Genomic DNA, 18,063 nt, shown 5'->3' with positions numbered 1-18,063 from the left:
GCATACAATCTGAAGGTTCTTGGATTACCACTTTCTCTATTTTATTTTAATTTCTTCAAGTAGTTCCAAGGTCTTCTGCAAGGTACAATGGTGCGTGGTTAGCGTATTTCTATGCCCCTCTGCTATGCACTGTATGACAGCTGGTATCATTACTGCTAGGGCTATAGCAACAGAATCACAAGTTTCAAGCAGGAGTGTGTTAGTGTACTATTAAGACAATAGTGTGAAGTTGCGGCTTGGAGTTTGGTTGTTATGAACTTGTATAGCCTATGTAAAATTTAATATGGAAATCAATGTCTACCAGACTGTGGCATCAATTATACCAGACTGCAAGATGTTGTTGTTGTTGTTGTTGTTGTTTGAGTCATCAGTTCATAGACTGGTTTGATGCAGCTCTTCATGCCACCCTATCCTTTGCTAACCTTTTCACTTCTACGTAACTATTGCATCCTATATCTGCTCTAATCTGCTTGTCGTATTCATGCCTTCGTCTACCCCTACCATTCTTACCGCCTACACTTCCTTCAAAAGCCAACTGAACAAGTCCTGGGTGTCTTGACCTCTCAGCGTGGGACGACTTTCACTACCTGGCTACCCTGTGCTGCGGGAGAAGTATAGCAACAAGCATGCTATGAGTGCAGGCTCTCAGTTAATGTGACGTAAATGACAAACAGTTCAATGAATTTTACCAAAATGGTTAGTGTGTTATTAGAGCATAAACACACAAAAAACATAATTTACTGGAATTATCTAAGGTCAATGAAGTGGAGGAATCTTCTGAGCTTTCAAATGGGCCCAAAATATAGCTGAACCAAATATAGAGGTAGCTAGTACCCAGATTTTTTGAGAATTAATGTCTCAGTACAGGTTTCTGTAGTATGCTCATTAACATACACAATGCAAAAGCTGCATACATTTCTTCCACAGTTACCGGAACACATTAATTTACCCTTGATTGAAACGGAAATATACCGTGTGACCACATGCGATGCTGAGCATAAATATCTGCCTATATTACTATCATCTTTATGAATTCGACAGTGGAAAAAAGCTGATTTTTTTTTACACAGGACATAAGCAGCTATTTGCAGCCTTCCGAGACCCATAATTTGCTGTAAACATACCCCTTTGCCCTCTGTAATTCTCCATGTCTTCTCACACAAACCCACCATCAATGACATTACAGCCGATATTTTCCCGTGTATCAAAAGCAACATCAATGTCACGATCACTACTTTGACTCTCAAATTTTATATCCTAGTCCTTGCTTAACGAAACTGAACTTTCCATATCATCATTTGGTAAAACATCGTTAATTTTCAAATTTGTGATCACGAGAAAATGTTTAGCAGCCATGATGTCAACAACAGAACTTGTTGGTTTTTCAGATGCAACATATCATACGTAATCAATAAATACTTGATAGATACATGCATCAAATGAAAGATCGATGCTGCTTCTGCAGATATATCTTACTACATTTGTAATAGTTCAAGAAATATTCGCTAGATAGAAGCACAAATCAGAACCTGCTACGTGTGTGCAATGTATGTCACTCCGCGACAGAGAGCATTTGGGGAGCCTGCGTGCAGTGTACAGCACTCCACGTTGAGTGATTAAGATGTGTCCTATCATTCTATCTCTTCTTCTCATCAAATTTAACCAAATCAATCTCCTCTCACCAATTCAATTCAGTATCTCTTCATTTGTGATTTGATCTATCCATCTCATCCTCAGCATTCTTCTGCAACACCACATTTCAAAAGCTTCTATTCTCTTTCTTTTTGAGCTAGTTATCATCCATGTTTCACTTACATACAATGCCACGCTCCAGATGAAAGTCTTCAGAAACATCTTTCTAATTCCTATATCAATGTTTGAAGTGAGAAAATTTCTTTTCTTAAGAAAGCTCTTCCTTGCTTGTGCTAGTTTGCATTTTATGTCCTCCATACGTCTGCCATCATTAGTTATTTTACTACCCAAGTAACAATATTCATCTACTTCCTTTAAGACTTCATTTCCTAATCTAATATTTCCTGCATCACCTGCCTTAATTCGACTGCACTCCATTACTTTTGTTTTGGACTTATTTATTTTCATCTTGTACTCCTTACCCAAGACTTTGTCCATACCATTCAGTAACTTTACATAAAATAAATTTCATTGTAAAGTCCGTATTGTCATACGTATAAACTTTTGGTATTGTAAAGGTGGAATATTGACTTAACCTTAAAGTATTCGGTAACTTCTCAAAATCTTCTGCAGTCTCAGATAAAATAACATTATCATTGGCAAATCTCAAGGTTTTGCTTTCCTCTTCTTGGATTGTGATTCCTTCTCCAAATTCCTCTTTGATTTCCTTTACTGCCTGTTCTACTGTATGTAACCATTGAAAAGGAGGAGGGACAAACTGCAGCCTTGCCTCACTCCTTTCTGGATTGCTGCTTCTTTTTTAAAGCCCTCGATTCTTATCACTGCAGACTGATTTTTATACAGATTGAAGATAATTCTTTGTTCCCAGTATCTGCAAGATATTCTCCTGGAATCTGAGATTTTACTTTTCTAAGCATTTTTCATGAATAAATGTTCTGAAGTGGAAATATTCTTAACAGAATAATTTTCACGATTGTACAGAAAAGTGCTGGTCTAAAATATAAATAATATCTCTGTAGCAAATGTCTATGACCAAGCCACTTAATCTTGAATGATCAGGAATTTTCAAACACAGAAATCTTTCAACTTTTGGGGAAGGAAATACTGCTGCTTATGACTACTCATAACAATTGCCAGCAATCCAATTACAGCAATGGGCAGTGAATACTCTACTCTCAAACCTGAATGAAATATCATGTATTTCTGATGTCACAGACCAATTAGTTGGGAAGTATAAATAAAAATAATTCACTTACATTGAAGATAATTAATCTATTTATTTGCCAACATGTCACACCGTTTTCATAGTGTACTATTCCCACTAATACTCTTCAAAATTATCCCATACTTCATAACTAATATTTATGTTAGTTAAATGTATGAATTTAAAAAAAATGGAAACATATTTATGAGTTAATTTGATGAGACTGGGTTCTCATCTTATAGAAAATGAATTTACAGAGCCGTACCTTCTCAAAGGCTGGGAACAGCTGTACTAGAGGACACTCCTACTGATGCAACTGATCTTACAAAGAATCATCTGCGGGACAATGACCCTGGAGAGTTTTACAGGCAATTACTAAATTGTGAATATTGACTGCAGTAATTTTTGCCAGGTGCTATTTATTTATTTATTTATTTATTTATTTATTTATTTATTTATTCATTCATTCATTCATTCATTCATTCATTCATTCATTTATTTATTTATTTATTTAGTTAGTTAGTTAGTTAGTTAGTTAGTTAGTTAGTTAGTTAGTTAGTTAGTTAGTTAGTTAGTTAGTTAGTTAGTTAGTTAGTTAGTTAGTTAGTTAGTTAGTTATTTATTTATTTATTTATTTATTTATTTATTTATTTATTTATTTATTTATTTACTTACACTAGTACAGCCTTAAATTGAGTATAAGAAAGACTGTCATGAACATCGGTAGAAGGCAGAGGAGATGATAGAAAATTGAGTGATATTCACAAAATATATTGACAGGAAGCAGGAAGATTCACACATTTCATGGTTTATTGAACTTTTATTTTACAGAAGAGAGCTGTCTCCACTTTCCAAGGAAGGGAGGTACAACACATTAGTAGGTTTAGTTATAAGTTTGAGAATTTATATTGTTTTATTCATATTTCTTAAGTCTATTTGCATTAAATTTCTCCAGAAGTTCTTCACACTTGGTTTTATCTGTAGCATCAATCTGCACAATTTCACACAGCCTTGATCTGAGACAGGAAGTATCACATCCAGAAGATAGAAGTGGGTCACCATCTTTCACAAAATATCTGGGAGGGGAAAAAAAATGAAAATAAAACACCTATTCCATAACTGATACTTTCTTCCAGTGTATTCTAAAACCTTTTAGGAGTACAAAAACAGATTACACCAAATGATATTTCTGTGGTTAATTTCAAACTCCATAATTTTCACACTCCAGTTTGTTACGTGCCTGTTCTGATTTTTTAAAAATCCTTAGTGATTTTAAGGAACAGGTCATAGAAAACAGGCCTGTTATAATGGGAAAGAATGATTTCATCATGTTGACCAGTCTTGAAAAGTAAAATCCATCATCATGGTCGACGGTGACATCCGAGTGGTGAGAAGCAGCAGTTCGCCTTAATGTTTTCCACCACTGCCAATGGAGGAAATTGTTGTAGTACATCACATTCCTAACAAAAATTGCACTTAAAGGGTTGAAGTTTGTAGCTAATGTTTCAGAAAATGGGTATAATCAGCAAAGTGATGTTGGATTGGATCAAAAAGGTGATGAAATATCAACCTGAGAGTCTGCTTTGTAAACAGTCCTTGTTTGTGTTGGATAGTTTCCCCAGCCATTTTATTTAGTTAACCCATCTGTGTCATATGATGAGCTGTGGTCATCCGTGGTGTCTTGGTGCATGAATCAAATGATGAGCTCAGCTCAGAATGACGCAGTAACTCGCTTATCTTCGTATATTAGATTCCCTTTGCAATATAATTTCTAACAATACACACTGTAAGGAATTAGAGGCATGTGGTAAACAATGCTGTCTATATTTCTGTGACACTGGAATTGTTGAAAACAGTTTATTTTCATCGGTATTCAGTATTTATTATGCAGTAGAACCAGTTTTGCGGTAACGACGACGACGAGAGAAAGAAAGCGCTTGTAGATTTTGTTATAGATGGCGATTATGGCAATAATGATGTTTTAGAGGATAGTGATAGCAACAGTGAAAGTTACTGAAGTGAGCAGAGCATTGAAGAAAGTGACAGTGAAAGTGCCGTGCCAGCTTATTCCAAACGCGCCTGGCCGGTGACACAAAAGGACCGTAGTGACTGGAAATTGGAGAAGACAATAATCCTGATATATATAAATTTCATGGATACAATGGTGTTTCAGAAATATTATGAAAAATTTACAGAGTCTGAGCACTGTCAAAATTTGTGAAGTTTTTAGAGTACATGGATCCACTCCTTTTTGGAATTATTTCAAATGAAACATTTGTACCACAGCCAGAAGTCTTCAAGGAATGAAGAATGAGTAAGTCATAACCTTTAATGGCATGAATGCAAAATTTGAGTGAATTATCTGCATTAATTATATTTTTTTTTTACAATTTCTTTTACGTTGAACCGACACAGACAGGTCTTACGGTGATGATGGGATAGGAAAGCCCTAGGAATGGGAAGGAAGCGGCCATGGCCTTAATTAAGGTACAGCCTCAGCATTTGCCTGGTGTGAAAATGGGTCAACTCGCCCGGTAGTTATTATTTTATGCATGATTTTTTGTGTGACAAGTATACTCAAACTATGGGCGGGCAAATTAAATCTGATTCCACAGTAAAAAATGTGGCCATTTATTGTGATTTGAATGGATTAATGAAATGCTGTCATGAGGAAGAATAGACTGATTTTGATGTGAATAATGGAAAGGAACAAACAAATGATGCATCAAGTTATATGTACAAAGACAGGAACACAATGACAGATCAGTGTCAGAAGAAGGAGCAATAGAAAAGGAGACTAGGATGGACATAAAAATGCAAAAGGACAAGCACAGTCTCCACATATCTTCATACAAAACTGTCTTCAAATATACAGGCTTTCTCCTCATCAGTTCCAACTTTTCTGCACCCATTTCTATTCATCCCCCAACAAGCACGTTTCTGCTTCCTGGTTCATCAAAACGGGGGCTTCAACGTTTATTTAGGGGCCATCTTGCGACACATCTTTAGTCTTGTTGTGGGAAATGCGGACAAGAAATCATTAAAAGGGTGGTGTTTGAAAGCTGTAATTATACCGAGTCAGAAGAAAACAGTCCGAATTGTTGGCTGAATGGTCAGCGTACTGGCCTTCAGTTCAGAGGGTCCCGGCTTCGATTCCCAGCCACATCGGGGATTTTAACCTTAATTGGTTAATTCCAATGCCTGGGGGGCTGGGTCTGTGTGGTGTATTCAGTATTAGAAATCATCCTAGGAAGGGGCCCTCATCTTTACAGATTTGCAGGTTGTCTAAAAGGCCGTCTTTGAGAAAAAGACCTGCACCAGGCCTCTCCAGGGACCATACACCATTATTATTATTATTATTATTATTATTATTATTATTATTATTATTATTATTATTATTATTATTAGAAGAAAACAGTGATGACCCTAAAACTTGTCAACAGTAATATACCAACTGACAATTTATTGTTTGCTTTGTCTCTTCTGCTGCCTCTCGTCTCTGATAGATGGCACTACTGATACAAGACTTACTATCCATCACTTGTTTGTTTATTTCCATAACTTAGAGAGTTCCTTTCCTTCTCCTAGGCTTTTCCACATGTTAAGGGAAAAAATGTGTCATTTTCTGGTAAATCACATCACATCTCAAATCTTTTCATGTCTTTCATTTCTGCTCTAAACAATTGATATGATTGATTTTCTATTTTTCTCCTACATAATGAATCCCTTTACATCATCCAATTAATTTTAAAATTTGCTGTGTGCATATTATGCGGTATGTTCCGAGTTGTCAGTGGAGAGATGGCATGGAATGACATTAGTAGAATAAGCTTGAAAGGAAATTTTTAAAGTAAGAAAGATGAAGTATGAAGATAAAGTTGGAATTCAAGAGGACAAATTTGAATAAATATTAATTTATAGGAAGAGCAATTAGAGATTGGAACGGTTTAACAAGGGAGATGTCTGAAATCGTATAGGAAATGACTAACGCAATTGATAGGAACTCTGCCACCTGAGCAACAGCCTTAAATGCTGATTAGTGGTGATTGATTGATTGATTGATCGATCAAATGACTGATTGATTGATTGATTGATTGATTGATTGATTGATTGATTGATTGACAAGCCCAAATTATTATATTGACTGAAATAAGAAATACGACTGGGTTCAGACTAGTTCTTTAAGAAAACTTTGAAGTAAAAGATTTTAAACTTTGTGAACAAGTAGTGTTCATGAGTTACACTCTTTGTATAGAGTATGGAGAACTTTCCCACTGCAACAACTCCGAACTTCCCGTGTGTGCCCAAGAAAGTACCCTGCATGATGCACTAGTTCTCATTCCTTGGTTCTGAGTATATAGAATAAGGAAATATGAAATGAAATTTGAGTAAGTATACCTTTGATATTGCTCCAGAAGTTCATGGTGTGCAGCCATTCGATGAACTAATTCATCTAATGCGGCTGGTGTCATGGACTTCACTCCATAAGCTTTTCTAAATGAGTAGAGCTTATACCATTTAGGTTTCTGTTTACCATGTTGGTTTGCTTCAGTCAGGTTATATATCCATGTTTCATAATCCAAGACAGCCTACAAACAAAAATTAGTACATTACCCTGTCTGTCTCATGAGCAAATTCTTTAGACATAGCAGTTCCATTCCAGTCCAGCATTGTGAGCATTTTACATACTCTGCATAACAAAATAATATCTTACCCCTGTAGTGGCATCAACTTTATACACACGATAGTTGGAGTTCAGATCACTATAGGTAGTAACGCTGCCACCATTAAAGGCAATGTTAGTGGCTCGAGTGGAATCATTCAGGGAATAAAATAAACGGAATTCATCGTTGTGTGTATGTCCATTGAAAAGGGCTATGACTGTACCTTCAAACCTGGAAAAAAGTTATACATTAGCACAAGGAACAGATAGTATTTTCAGAGGATATGGTGATATTTTAGTAACAGCTTGTACATAACAACCAACAGCTGTTCTTTATAATTCTAAACAGTTTGGCAGACACATCATTCCATAGTGATCTCAATATCAGTCATTATGAAGGCAGAATCTAACATGATCAGTAGTAAGAATAGAAAAGTGTGTGGGTAAATATAGGCATGGAAAATAATGTTAACCCTTTGAATGTCATCTGAAATTGCATAGTTCTATGCTAGTGGTTCTCAAACTGTGTTCTACAGAACCCTAGGGTTCCACAGAGGTAGTTCTAGGGTTCCATGACATATTTTCTGCAATACTGACCAGCTTGGTCTGTCTATATTCTAATAAGATGAAAAGTGCGCAGTATGTTTAAAGTTTTTCTTGGCAACATGAAAAATAATGTATTGCAGCTCCTTAACACCTTGCTCCCATAGAGGAGTATGGTCGTTTAAGCACACAGACTCCTGTGGTCCTTAGAGGTTAAAGTCATTTATTGCTTGTTGAGTGTAGCGCGCTCTGATATGTTTGTGTTTTCAGAGACCAGAAGAGTTCCACCTAAAAGTTCATTTTTCTTCCGGTAGATGTCTCGTGTGTCCCTTTTTCTCGATACTGTACAACGCTCCCTTTGTGTTCTTTCATTCATTGGCTACAAGCTTTAGTCCTTTTCAAACTAATTGAAATTTCAAGTGATCACGGTTGTGTACTAGACAAAGCTTCAAACGAGTAATTTTTTTAGTAATAAGAGTGATTCCAGAAGATGAAATGTGTGAAATTTTGCACAATAATGATAGGTGAAGATCCGATAGCTTCAGATACAGGAAGTTAAATTTTGATTACATATGCAGTTAAAGTGCTGGAAGGCTGGAGGGTGAATAGTAATCTGGACAGGAACAGCAATGGCAGTGATTCAGAAAACAGGTGTTGGATTGCAAGACTTACCCAGGAGCAGAAGTGGACTCTGACCACAACTTGTTCGTGATGAAATGCCATCTGACATTGAAGAGATTGAAAAAAGGGAAGGAATGCAAGGAGATGGGATCTAGACAAGTTGAAAGAAAAGAGTGTGAGAGATTGTTTCAAGGAACGTGTTGTGCAAGGACTATACAAAAAGGCTGAATGAAACATAATGTAGAAGGAATGGACAGTCGTGAACAATGAGATCAGCAGTGCTGCTGAAGAAAGGTTGGGAAGAAAGGGAAGATCAACTAAGAATCAATAGATAACTCAGGAGATACTAGACCTGATTGACAAATGATGAAAGTACAAGAATGCAAAAAAAAATAATAATAAAAAATGGGGAAGGTAGAAATGGATACAAGTGATTAAAGAATGAAGTAGACAGCAAGTGCAGGACAGCTAAGGAAGAATGGCTGAAGGAGAAGTGCATGGATGTTGAATGTTGTATGGCTGTAGAAAAGGTAAATTCTCCATACAGGAAAATCAAGGAAACATTTGGAGGAAGGAAACTAGGTGTATGAATAATAAGAGCTCAGATGGAAAACCACTTCTAGGGAAAAAATACAAGGCAGAAAGATGGTAGGAACATATCCAACAGTTATATCAAGGTAAAGAAGTAAGGTAAGGGTGTATTCTGCCCGAAGGCAGGTCCAAGCCTCTGCAGAGGTGTGCCTGAGCCGGAGTTCACGTACGGTAGGATGGCCAGTTCCTTTCCGTTCCTCCATTCCCTTACCCCCCATCAACAGTGCATGGCAACCCATCCAAATCTTGACCATGCCCAATGTTGCTTAACTTCGGAGATCTCACGGGATCCGGTGTTTCAACACGGCTACAGCCATTTGCAAGGTAAAGAAGTAGATGATATGATTCTGGAAAGAAAAGAGGCTGCTGATGCTGTTGAAATGGGAGACCCAATTTTGAGGTCAGAATTTGACAGAGCTTTGAGTGACCTAAATACGAACAAGGCACCTGGAATAGATGACATACCTTCAGAATTACTCGCTGCCTTAGGAGAAACCAGCATGGCAAGGATATTCCATTTAGTGTGTAAGATGTATGAGACAGGAGAAGTGCCATCTGATTTTAGGCAGAATGTAGTTATAGCTATTGCCAAGAAAGCAGGTGCTGACAAGTGCGAAAACTACCACACCATTAGTTTAGTATCTCATGCCTGAAAAATTGTAACATGTATTATTATATATAGAAGAATGGAAACACAAATTGAAACTGAGTTAGGAGATCAATTTTGCTTCAGAAGAAATGTGAGAACACGTGAAGCAATCCTGACTTTATGTCTGATCTTAGGGGACCGGATTAAGAAGTACAAGCCCACGTACATTGCATTCATAGATCTAGAAAAGGCATTCGATTATGTAGATTGGACTATTTGAGATTCTGAAGGTGATCAGGTTCAGATACCAAGAAAGAAGAATTATCTACTATCTGTACACCGAGCTCGATAGCTGCAGTCGCTTAAGTGCGGCCAGTATCCAGTATTCGGGAGATAGTAGGTTCGAACCCCACTGTCGGCAGCCCTGAAGATGGTTTTCCGTGGTTTCCCCATTTTCACACCAGGCAAATGCTGGGGCTGTACCTTAATTAAGGCCATGGCCGCTTCCTTCCCACTCCTAGCCCTTTCCTGTCCTATCGTCGCCATAAGACCTCATCTGTGTCGGTGCGACGTAAAGCAAACTAGCAAAAAAAAAACTGTCTGCAGTGATAAGAATCGAAGGCTTTGAAAAAGAAGAAGCAATCCAGAAAAGTGTGAGGCAAGGCTGCAGTTTGCCATGTCTCCTTTTCAATGTTAATATAGAACAGGTGGTAAAGGAAATCAAAGAGAAATTTGGAAAGAGAATCAATCCAAGGAGAGGAAATCAAAACACTGAGATTTGCTGATGATATTGTTATTTTATCTGAGTCTGCAGAAGAATTGTGATATGGTACGGACAAAATCTTGGAGAAGGAGTACGAGATGAAAATAAATACAGTAAGTCCAAAACAAAAGTAATGGAGTCTAGTCGAACAAAGTCAGGTGACGCAGGAAATATTAGATTAGGAGAAGAAGTCTTAAAGGAAGTAGATGGATATTATTACTTGGGTAGTAAAATAACTAATGATGGCAGAAGTAAGGAGGACGTATAGTGCAGACTAGTATAAGCAAGGAAGGCCTTCCTTAAGGAAAGAAATTTGCTCACTTTGAACATTGATATAGGAATTAGAAAAATGGTTTTGAAGACCTTTGCCTGGAGCGTGGCATTGTATAGAAGTGAAACATGGATGATAACTAGCTCAGAAAGAATAGAAGCTTTTTAAAATGTGGTGTTTACAGAAGTGTACTGAAGGTGAGATGGGTTGATCAAATAACAAATGAAGAGATAATGAATCAAATTGGTGAGAAGAGACTGATTTGGCCAAATTTGACAAGAAGAAGGGTTAGAATGATAGGCACATCTTAAGACACCCAGGACTTATTCAGATGTTTTTTGAGGGCAGTGTAGATTGGAGCAGATGTAGGATGCAGCAGCTATATAGAAATGAAAAGAGCAGCACATGTTAGGGTGGAGAGGTGCATCAAGCCAGTCTATGGACTGATGACTCTAATAATAATAATAATAATAATAATAATAATAATAATAATAATAATAATAATAATCATATATATATTCTAATAATATTATAATATTATTAGAATATTATTATTATTATTATAATATTATAATATATTACATTATTATTATTATATATTCTTATTTCTTTTTCTTTTTCTGCCACTTTTTCCCACACCTGTGGGGTCGCGGGTGCGAATTTCGTCGCACATGGGGATTTGGCCCTGTTTTTACGGCCGGATGCCCTTCCTGACGCCAATCCTCTATGGAGGGATGTAAGCACTATTGCGTGTTTCTGTGGTGGTTGGTAGTGTAGTGTGTTGTCTGAATATGATGAGGAGAGTGTTGGGACGGACATATACACCCAGTCCCTGAGCCAGAAGAATTAATCATAAGCGATTAAAATCCCCGACCCGGCCGGGAATCGAACCCGGGACCCTCTGAACCGAAGGCCAGTATGCTGACCATTCAGCCAACGAGTCGGACACATTATTATATATTATTATTATTATTATTATTGTTATTATTATTATTATTATTATTATTATTATTATTATTATTATTATTATTATTATTATTATTATATGAAGCACTTCAAATAACCAAAGAATATATGTAACCATCCAACAAGTAAAAGAGTAGAAATTGCAGTATTACCTTTAAGCTGTTACAAAATTATCACTTACGCCTGCGTAAGAGTGTAAGCAAGCTGGTATGCTTCTGTATGGAGCCTAATATCTGTTAGCCAGTCAGAAACATCCTTCCCTTCCCTGGATTCAGTTGAGACAGTTACTTCTCTATTAGGGTTCCCAGTGTAACATTATATTTCTGGAACAGCTTAGCGTGACAGAACAGGATACTTTATCATGTTACGATATTAACGTCTATTTCTAACTTAATGCTGGTAATGTCCTCCCCAGACACAAATTCCTCTTTTCTGGCAAATCCTCCAAGAGAGATGAGTTGCATGTACCTTTATTAACCACATACCAGCCCTCCTATTGATCTTAAATTTCTAGCAGTACTAGGAACTGAACACGGGCCTCCGACGACAGCAGCTAATACTGCTAACTGTTACACTATGGAAGTGGACAACATTTCTATCCTTGTCCTGAGGTGGTGTACAAAGGTATGAAGGAGTTACAGTGGGCAGAAATTTGCCAGAGATTCACTGCACAGTTTGGTGATCAAACATTGTCAAGGACGCACGTGTTTGCCTGGCATAAATAGTTCAAGGAAGGACGAGAACATGTGGAAAATCAGCAACACGTTCGCCATCCTCAGACCAGCGTTACAGACGAAAACGTTTGTGCTGTTAAAGATATTATTGACGACAATCGAAGGGCAACAGTATCAGAGATTGCAGAACAAGTTGGAATCAGTTATGGGAACTGTCAAGCAATCATTACAAACGACCTGCAGTTCCGGAAAGTGTGTTCCAGATGGGTCCCTCGCCTTTTGACTGAAAATCTGAAGTTGAGATGTGTGGAAGTTTGTCAGAGGCTTACAGCAAGGTTTACGGAAAAAGGTGATGCATTTTTTAGTCGGATCGTCACCTGCGACAAAACATGTGTCCACTAATACAGTCCCGAATCCATACAAACCAGTAAGGAGTGGTAGAGGAAAGGGGAGGCAGCACCAGTGAAAGTCAAGACTCGACTGTCAGCTGGCAAGGTTCTTGCAACCGGTTTTTTTGATCAGCGAGGCATTTTGCTGATCGATTTTTTTGCATGAGCAACTCACAATCAATGCTGCTTACTAATGCGAGCTGTTGAACAAGGCAAAGGTTGCATATTGCCGCAAAAGGCGAGACCGACCAATTCGACAGGTCATCTTTCTCCACGGCAATGCACGGCCCCATACTGCAGCTCTAACTGTCTCCAAGCTATAGGAAATGCACTGGACTACACTTGATCATCCTCCTTACAGCCCGGACTTATAGCCCTGCGATTTCCATTTGTTCGGACTGCTTAAAGAAGCTCTAGGAGGGCAACAATTTGAAGATGACGAGAGTGTGGAAGACGTCGTGCACAACTAGCTGGTGACACAACCCTGTTCTTTTTATGATGAGGGCATCAAAAAGCTGCCCATACGCTGGTAAAAATGCATTTCCAAAGCAAGAAACTATGTGGAAAAATAAATTGTAATTGCCTTGTGTTTTTCAATAAATGAATTTAAATAAAAAATAAAATCCTGTTTATATTTGATTCCCCCTCATAGCTTTTTTTTGGACACACTCCCAATGAAGGTGAGCTGCCTGTACCTTTTTTATACGACAGCCCCGTGTCGGTAGATTTACTGGCACGTAAAAGAACTCCTGCGGGACTAAATTCTGGCACCTCAGTGTCTCCGAAGATCTTAAAAAGTAGTTAGTGGGACGTAAAACAAATAACACTACTGTATTATTATTATTATTAGTACCTTTTTTAACCACATACCAGCCCTCCTACCAATCTTACACTTCTAGCAATCTGGTTAAGACTGAATAGAATTTGGTGTGGCACTGCTCGAACTAGTGCAGTCCTACATCAGTGGGGTTGGATAGACTCTCCTCGATGTAGCTGTGGTTTTGAAATGTAGACTGTCAACCATATAATGCAGGAGTGCCATCTACACTCATTTCCTGGTTCGTTGGATGAAATCCATTTAGCTAGCCCTGAAGCAATCACAAGGGTTACAAACCTTTCAATCCAAATATGAAAATATGGTCCTACTGCTGTAAACTGTGTATTGTGAAAATGTATATCTTATTGTCTTGAATGCAACATACACTAAATAAGTAAACCTCTGGCAGTACCAGGAATCAAACCCAGGCCTCCAAGGACAGCAGCTAATAGTAATAACCATTATACTACAAAGGTGAAAAAATTTGTGCCCTCATCCGAAGGTGGTATAGCTCTTTAGAGGCACACTCCCAATGGAGGTGAACTGCCTGTGCCTTTTGAACCAAATAGCAGCCTCCTGCCACTTAAATTTCTGGTAATACTGGGAATCAAATCCAGACCTCCAAGGACAGCAGCTAATAGTGCTAAACATTACACCATAAAGGTGGACAAAATGCTGGTTAGTAATACATGAACAATAGGCGACGACGACACAAGATACAGAGTAATAACTAATGGGAATGTGATGATGCTACAAAATTGATTACACTTATTCTGTTGCCTGTTTGAATTTTCAACCATTAATTTATTACTTTTTTAATGATATAATATTACAAGGTAATTATCTAACAGGTCATTATTTTACTAGAATGCACATGGATAAATAAGACTCCGGGAAAACTCAAGCATGCAAACATGTGTAACAAGGTTTCCACCATTCACTGTTTTCACTCATTAGGGTTCAGTGATATAAAAATGTTTGAGAACCACTGTGCTATGCTAAAAGTGCCTAGCCCAATTCCCTAAAAATGCAGAGTATTTGACAATAATTAATAATTACTTAGCTATTAAGGTTTGTCACTTGATATTTTTTGTGTGGTTGGGTGGGGGGGGGAGAGGGGGGGTAGGGAGCAGCAGCTGCCCTACATGCCATTCTCTCTTTTAATATTCCAAAAATATAATTAGTGACAAGTATATACATTATAAAATATCCCTTTTGTTTTCAACTTTTTCATCTAAACCTCCTTTTCTGTTTGCTAGACCAAAAATTGGCACTAAATGCAGTGTTTCACGACTATACTGTAATTAAAAACAAAACAGTTCATCACTGACAAAAATGTAAGATTTCACTTACCTGGCTGTGTTATTTAGGAATTTGTAAAGAAACAGGCGAAGTACTATATTTCTCTTTTTTTTCCTTTAAAAAAAAATACTGCTGTGATCAAACACATCTTACAGCTACACGAAGTGAATGAAACAAACCATTAACATTTCAAAATTCACAGCACACAAAATATTTCACAATTCACATTGTAGCAAACCCTACCCAGTTTTCTTTGCCTGTTGAGAAGAAGCTTTGACATAAAAACAATTATGGGTTTGCATGATAAACACTCCCACAATTATTTCCCTCTTTACATACAAGTACACTTATTTGCTGTTCTTTGAGCCAACTGCAAAACTGGACAATGCTACTCTGTATATCAGTCAGTTGCCCCTCCCTCCACAGAAAATATATTACGGGTATTATTTGAATGCAAACTACCTACAGACGCCTCTTGTGCCATTGAGTGAATATGGAAATAACTACACAAGTTAAAAGAAGAGTTGATTATATCAACAATGGCACATCTTGTAACATTTCTGGCTGTTCATATAATCCACGTTGGCACTCTAGGGGTTCATAAAAGTAAGATAAAGACTAACTTGATATGTAGGAGTTTTTCAATGATTTAATTTCTAATGTTAGAGAATGGTCTGCCTAGGAATGGAATTTTCCTAGTATCCTTTTGTAATATAACTTCCTTTTCTCAAATTCTTTGCTCTCCTTTCATTATGTGATCTTCTTTCATATACTCTACTTGAACACACACACAATAAGCAGAATGACAGAAATATACAACTGTTTTACCTATCAATGATCTTCCTGAATTCTCTATTCCAAATGTAGTGACATTCTTTATCCCCTGGAGGAATATGTGCCAGTATATGGACTTTCTCACCATCCTTTTCAGCTTGAAGCAATGTTTCTGCAAGCCACTGCAATTGTTTTCCTGGATCACGAGAATCATACAGCAACCACCTGGAAGTGAGGATCAATTTGTTATTAACACTCCAAACCATATTTATTTACAGTTATATTAATATTTGATCTGTGGTCATCTTTTAATCCATGCTATAAAATGTATGAATCATTTAAAAGGGGAAAAAATTTAAACCATAGAGTTATTAAAAAATACGGTTCCTAGAAGGAAACTGTAATTTAATTTCATCAATTGCAAATGTTAAAAATATTTAAGATCTTTAAGTCTTTAGGCTTTTTCAATCTTGAAATTACCAGCGTTTCGCCCCAGTGTAGCAGTGGGCTCATCAGTTGGAATACAGCACCTTACAACAAAATTAAATTCTTTTCAAGGTCCACCTATTCAATACAATGACGTTTTATTGTGATTCAATCACATGTCAAATAGTCAAATGGTACCAGTTTCGGCATCTATGTGCCATCATCAGCCTTGGGTACAAATTAAAACAAGATATACATTCCTAAAACATCTAAAACACATTTTAACACATTATAAAATAACATACAATTAATGTGGTGATACATGAAATACGATAAAATTATGATACAATTGGTATGATATAAAATTCTTAAAATTCCGGCTGTTCGTTACATAATTCAGTCTGTGTGCATCCGAGTGAATTTTTACAGTTGTATGCTGTCTGTGTGAATGACATTTGTTCCTTTAGATATTAGGTGGTTCCAGGGAAGTTTACTTTGATCATGTAAGATCGCGATGTATTTAGAGATGACTTCCCACTTCAATTTGAACCTGAAGAAGAAATTAGCTAAGTTAGATGTTGGAAGCAATGTATGGAAGTTACTGGAAACATTAGAATTGTTAAATGATGATTAACTCACCTTGAGCAGCATGTGAACGTGTTGTTACACAGACGGAGCCGGACGAAGTGTGTGAGCAACGGTAAAGGAGGCTAGGGGAAGGCGAGGGGAAGGAAGGAGGCGGAGCGCTTGCGGGGGAATGGAACTAAGGCGGGGCGGAAGGATGGGGTAGTGGGGGTAATTGACGGGAGTGTGTATTCCGGATTACTTGGAAAATCGAACTGTTTTTCGATAGTTTGGTATTTTTAAGCCAATCGATTAAAAGATCAAAAAGAATATTGGATTTCTCGTAAATCTCATTTAAATTATAATTGGGGTTAAAATATTGGTCGCAGTTGATGTAACAACTTTCAATGATATTCATTGTGGGTCCCTTGTTTACTGTTTGAAGAACTTCCATATCTTGTTCAATGTCGGTAAATTTGTGATTAGTGTCGTGCATATGTACACCCATGGCGGAGAACTTATTGTGTCTCATCGCGTTGACGTGTTCCGAATATCTAATCATAAAATTGCGTCCTGTTTGACCTATGTAGGAGCTGCTGCATTCATTGCATTTTAGTCTATATATTCCGGATTTGGAGTAGATACTGGGGGTATTGATTGATGCAGAGTTGTGTAAAATTTCGGAAGTTCTATTGTTAGTTTTGAATAAAATTCTTACGTTATGTTTTCTGAAAAGGTTGGTGATTTTGTGGACGTCATTATTATAAGTGAAGGTGGTTGAAATATGAGTTTTTTCTTTTTCTTTTATGAGTTTAGTTTTAGGCCGGTACCTATATTTGTTTATTATTTGTTCTATAAACTGCCTGTTGTACCCATTGAACTTAGCAATTGCCCTTATTGTATTAAGTTCATTATTAAGATCTTTCTTTGCCATGGGTATGGCGAAAGCTCGATATACCATGCTATTGTATGCTGCACGTTTGTGCATTATGGGATGTATGGAATCTTTGTGTATAGTGTTAGCAGTTTGTGTAGGTTTCCTGTATATTTTGTAAGACAGGCCAGATGTATTTCTAATGATAGTTATATCTAGAAAATTGATTGCTTTATTGGTTTCTGATTCTAGTGTGAATTTAATGTATGGGTCAATATTATTCAAGTCTTGAAGAGTGGATTCCGCGTTCTTGATTGATTCATCCATAATGACGAATGTGTCGTCCACATATCTAGCCCACATGAGAATATTTGGAAAG

General features: G+C 37.2%; 1 protein-coding gene across 1 annotated transcript in view; it reads right to left on the bottom strand.

Annotated features, from left to right (window-relative positions):
• Nucleotides 1–3,666: 3,666 nt before the first annotated feature.
• LOC136857816 (sphingomyelin phosphodiesterase-like) overlaps nucleotides 3,667–18,063 on the bottom strand; it is an 84,010-nt gene continuing 69,613 nt past the window's right edge. Inside the window, exons 5-8 of the mRNA XM_067136769.2 lie at nucleotides 15,875–16,045; nucleotides 7,572–7,752; nucleotides 7,256–7,446; nucleotides 3,667–3,933 (exon numbers count right to left, since the gene is read on the bottom strand). Of these exons, the coding sequence (XP_066992870.2) occupies nucleotides 3,771–3,933; nucleotides 7,256–7,446; nucleotides 7,572–7,752; nucleotides 15,875–16,045 (706 nt within the window). The 3' untranslated portion in view covers nucleotides 3,667–3,770. The remainder of the gene's footprint in view (nucleotides 3,934–7,255; nucleotides 7,447–7,571; nucleotides 7,753–15,874; nucleotides 16,046–18,063) is intronic.

This window comes from Anabrus simplex, chromosome 1 (genome assembly GCF_040414725.1).
Source record: "Anabrus simplex isolate iqAnaSimp1 chromosome 1, ASM4041472v1, whole genome shotgun sequence".
NCBI lineage: Eukaryota > Metazoa > Arthropoda > Insecta > Orthoptera > Tettigoniidae > Anabrus > Anabrus simplex.
The sequence above is the reverse complement of the archived record's forward strand: the minus strand, read 5'-3'. Positions and strand labels throughout refer to the sequence as shown.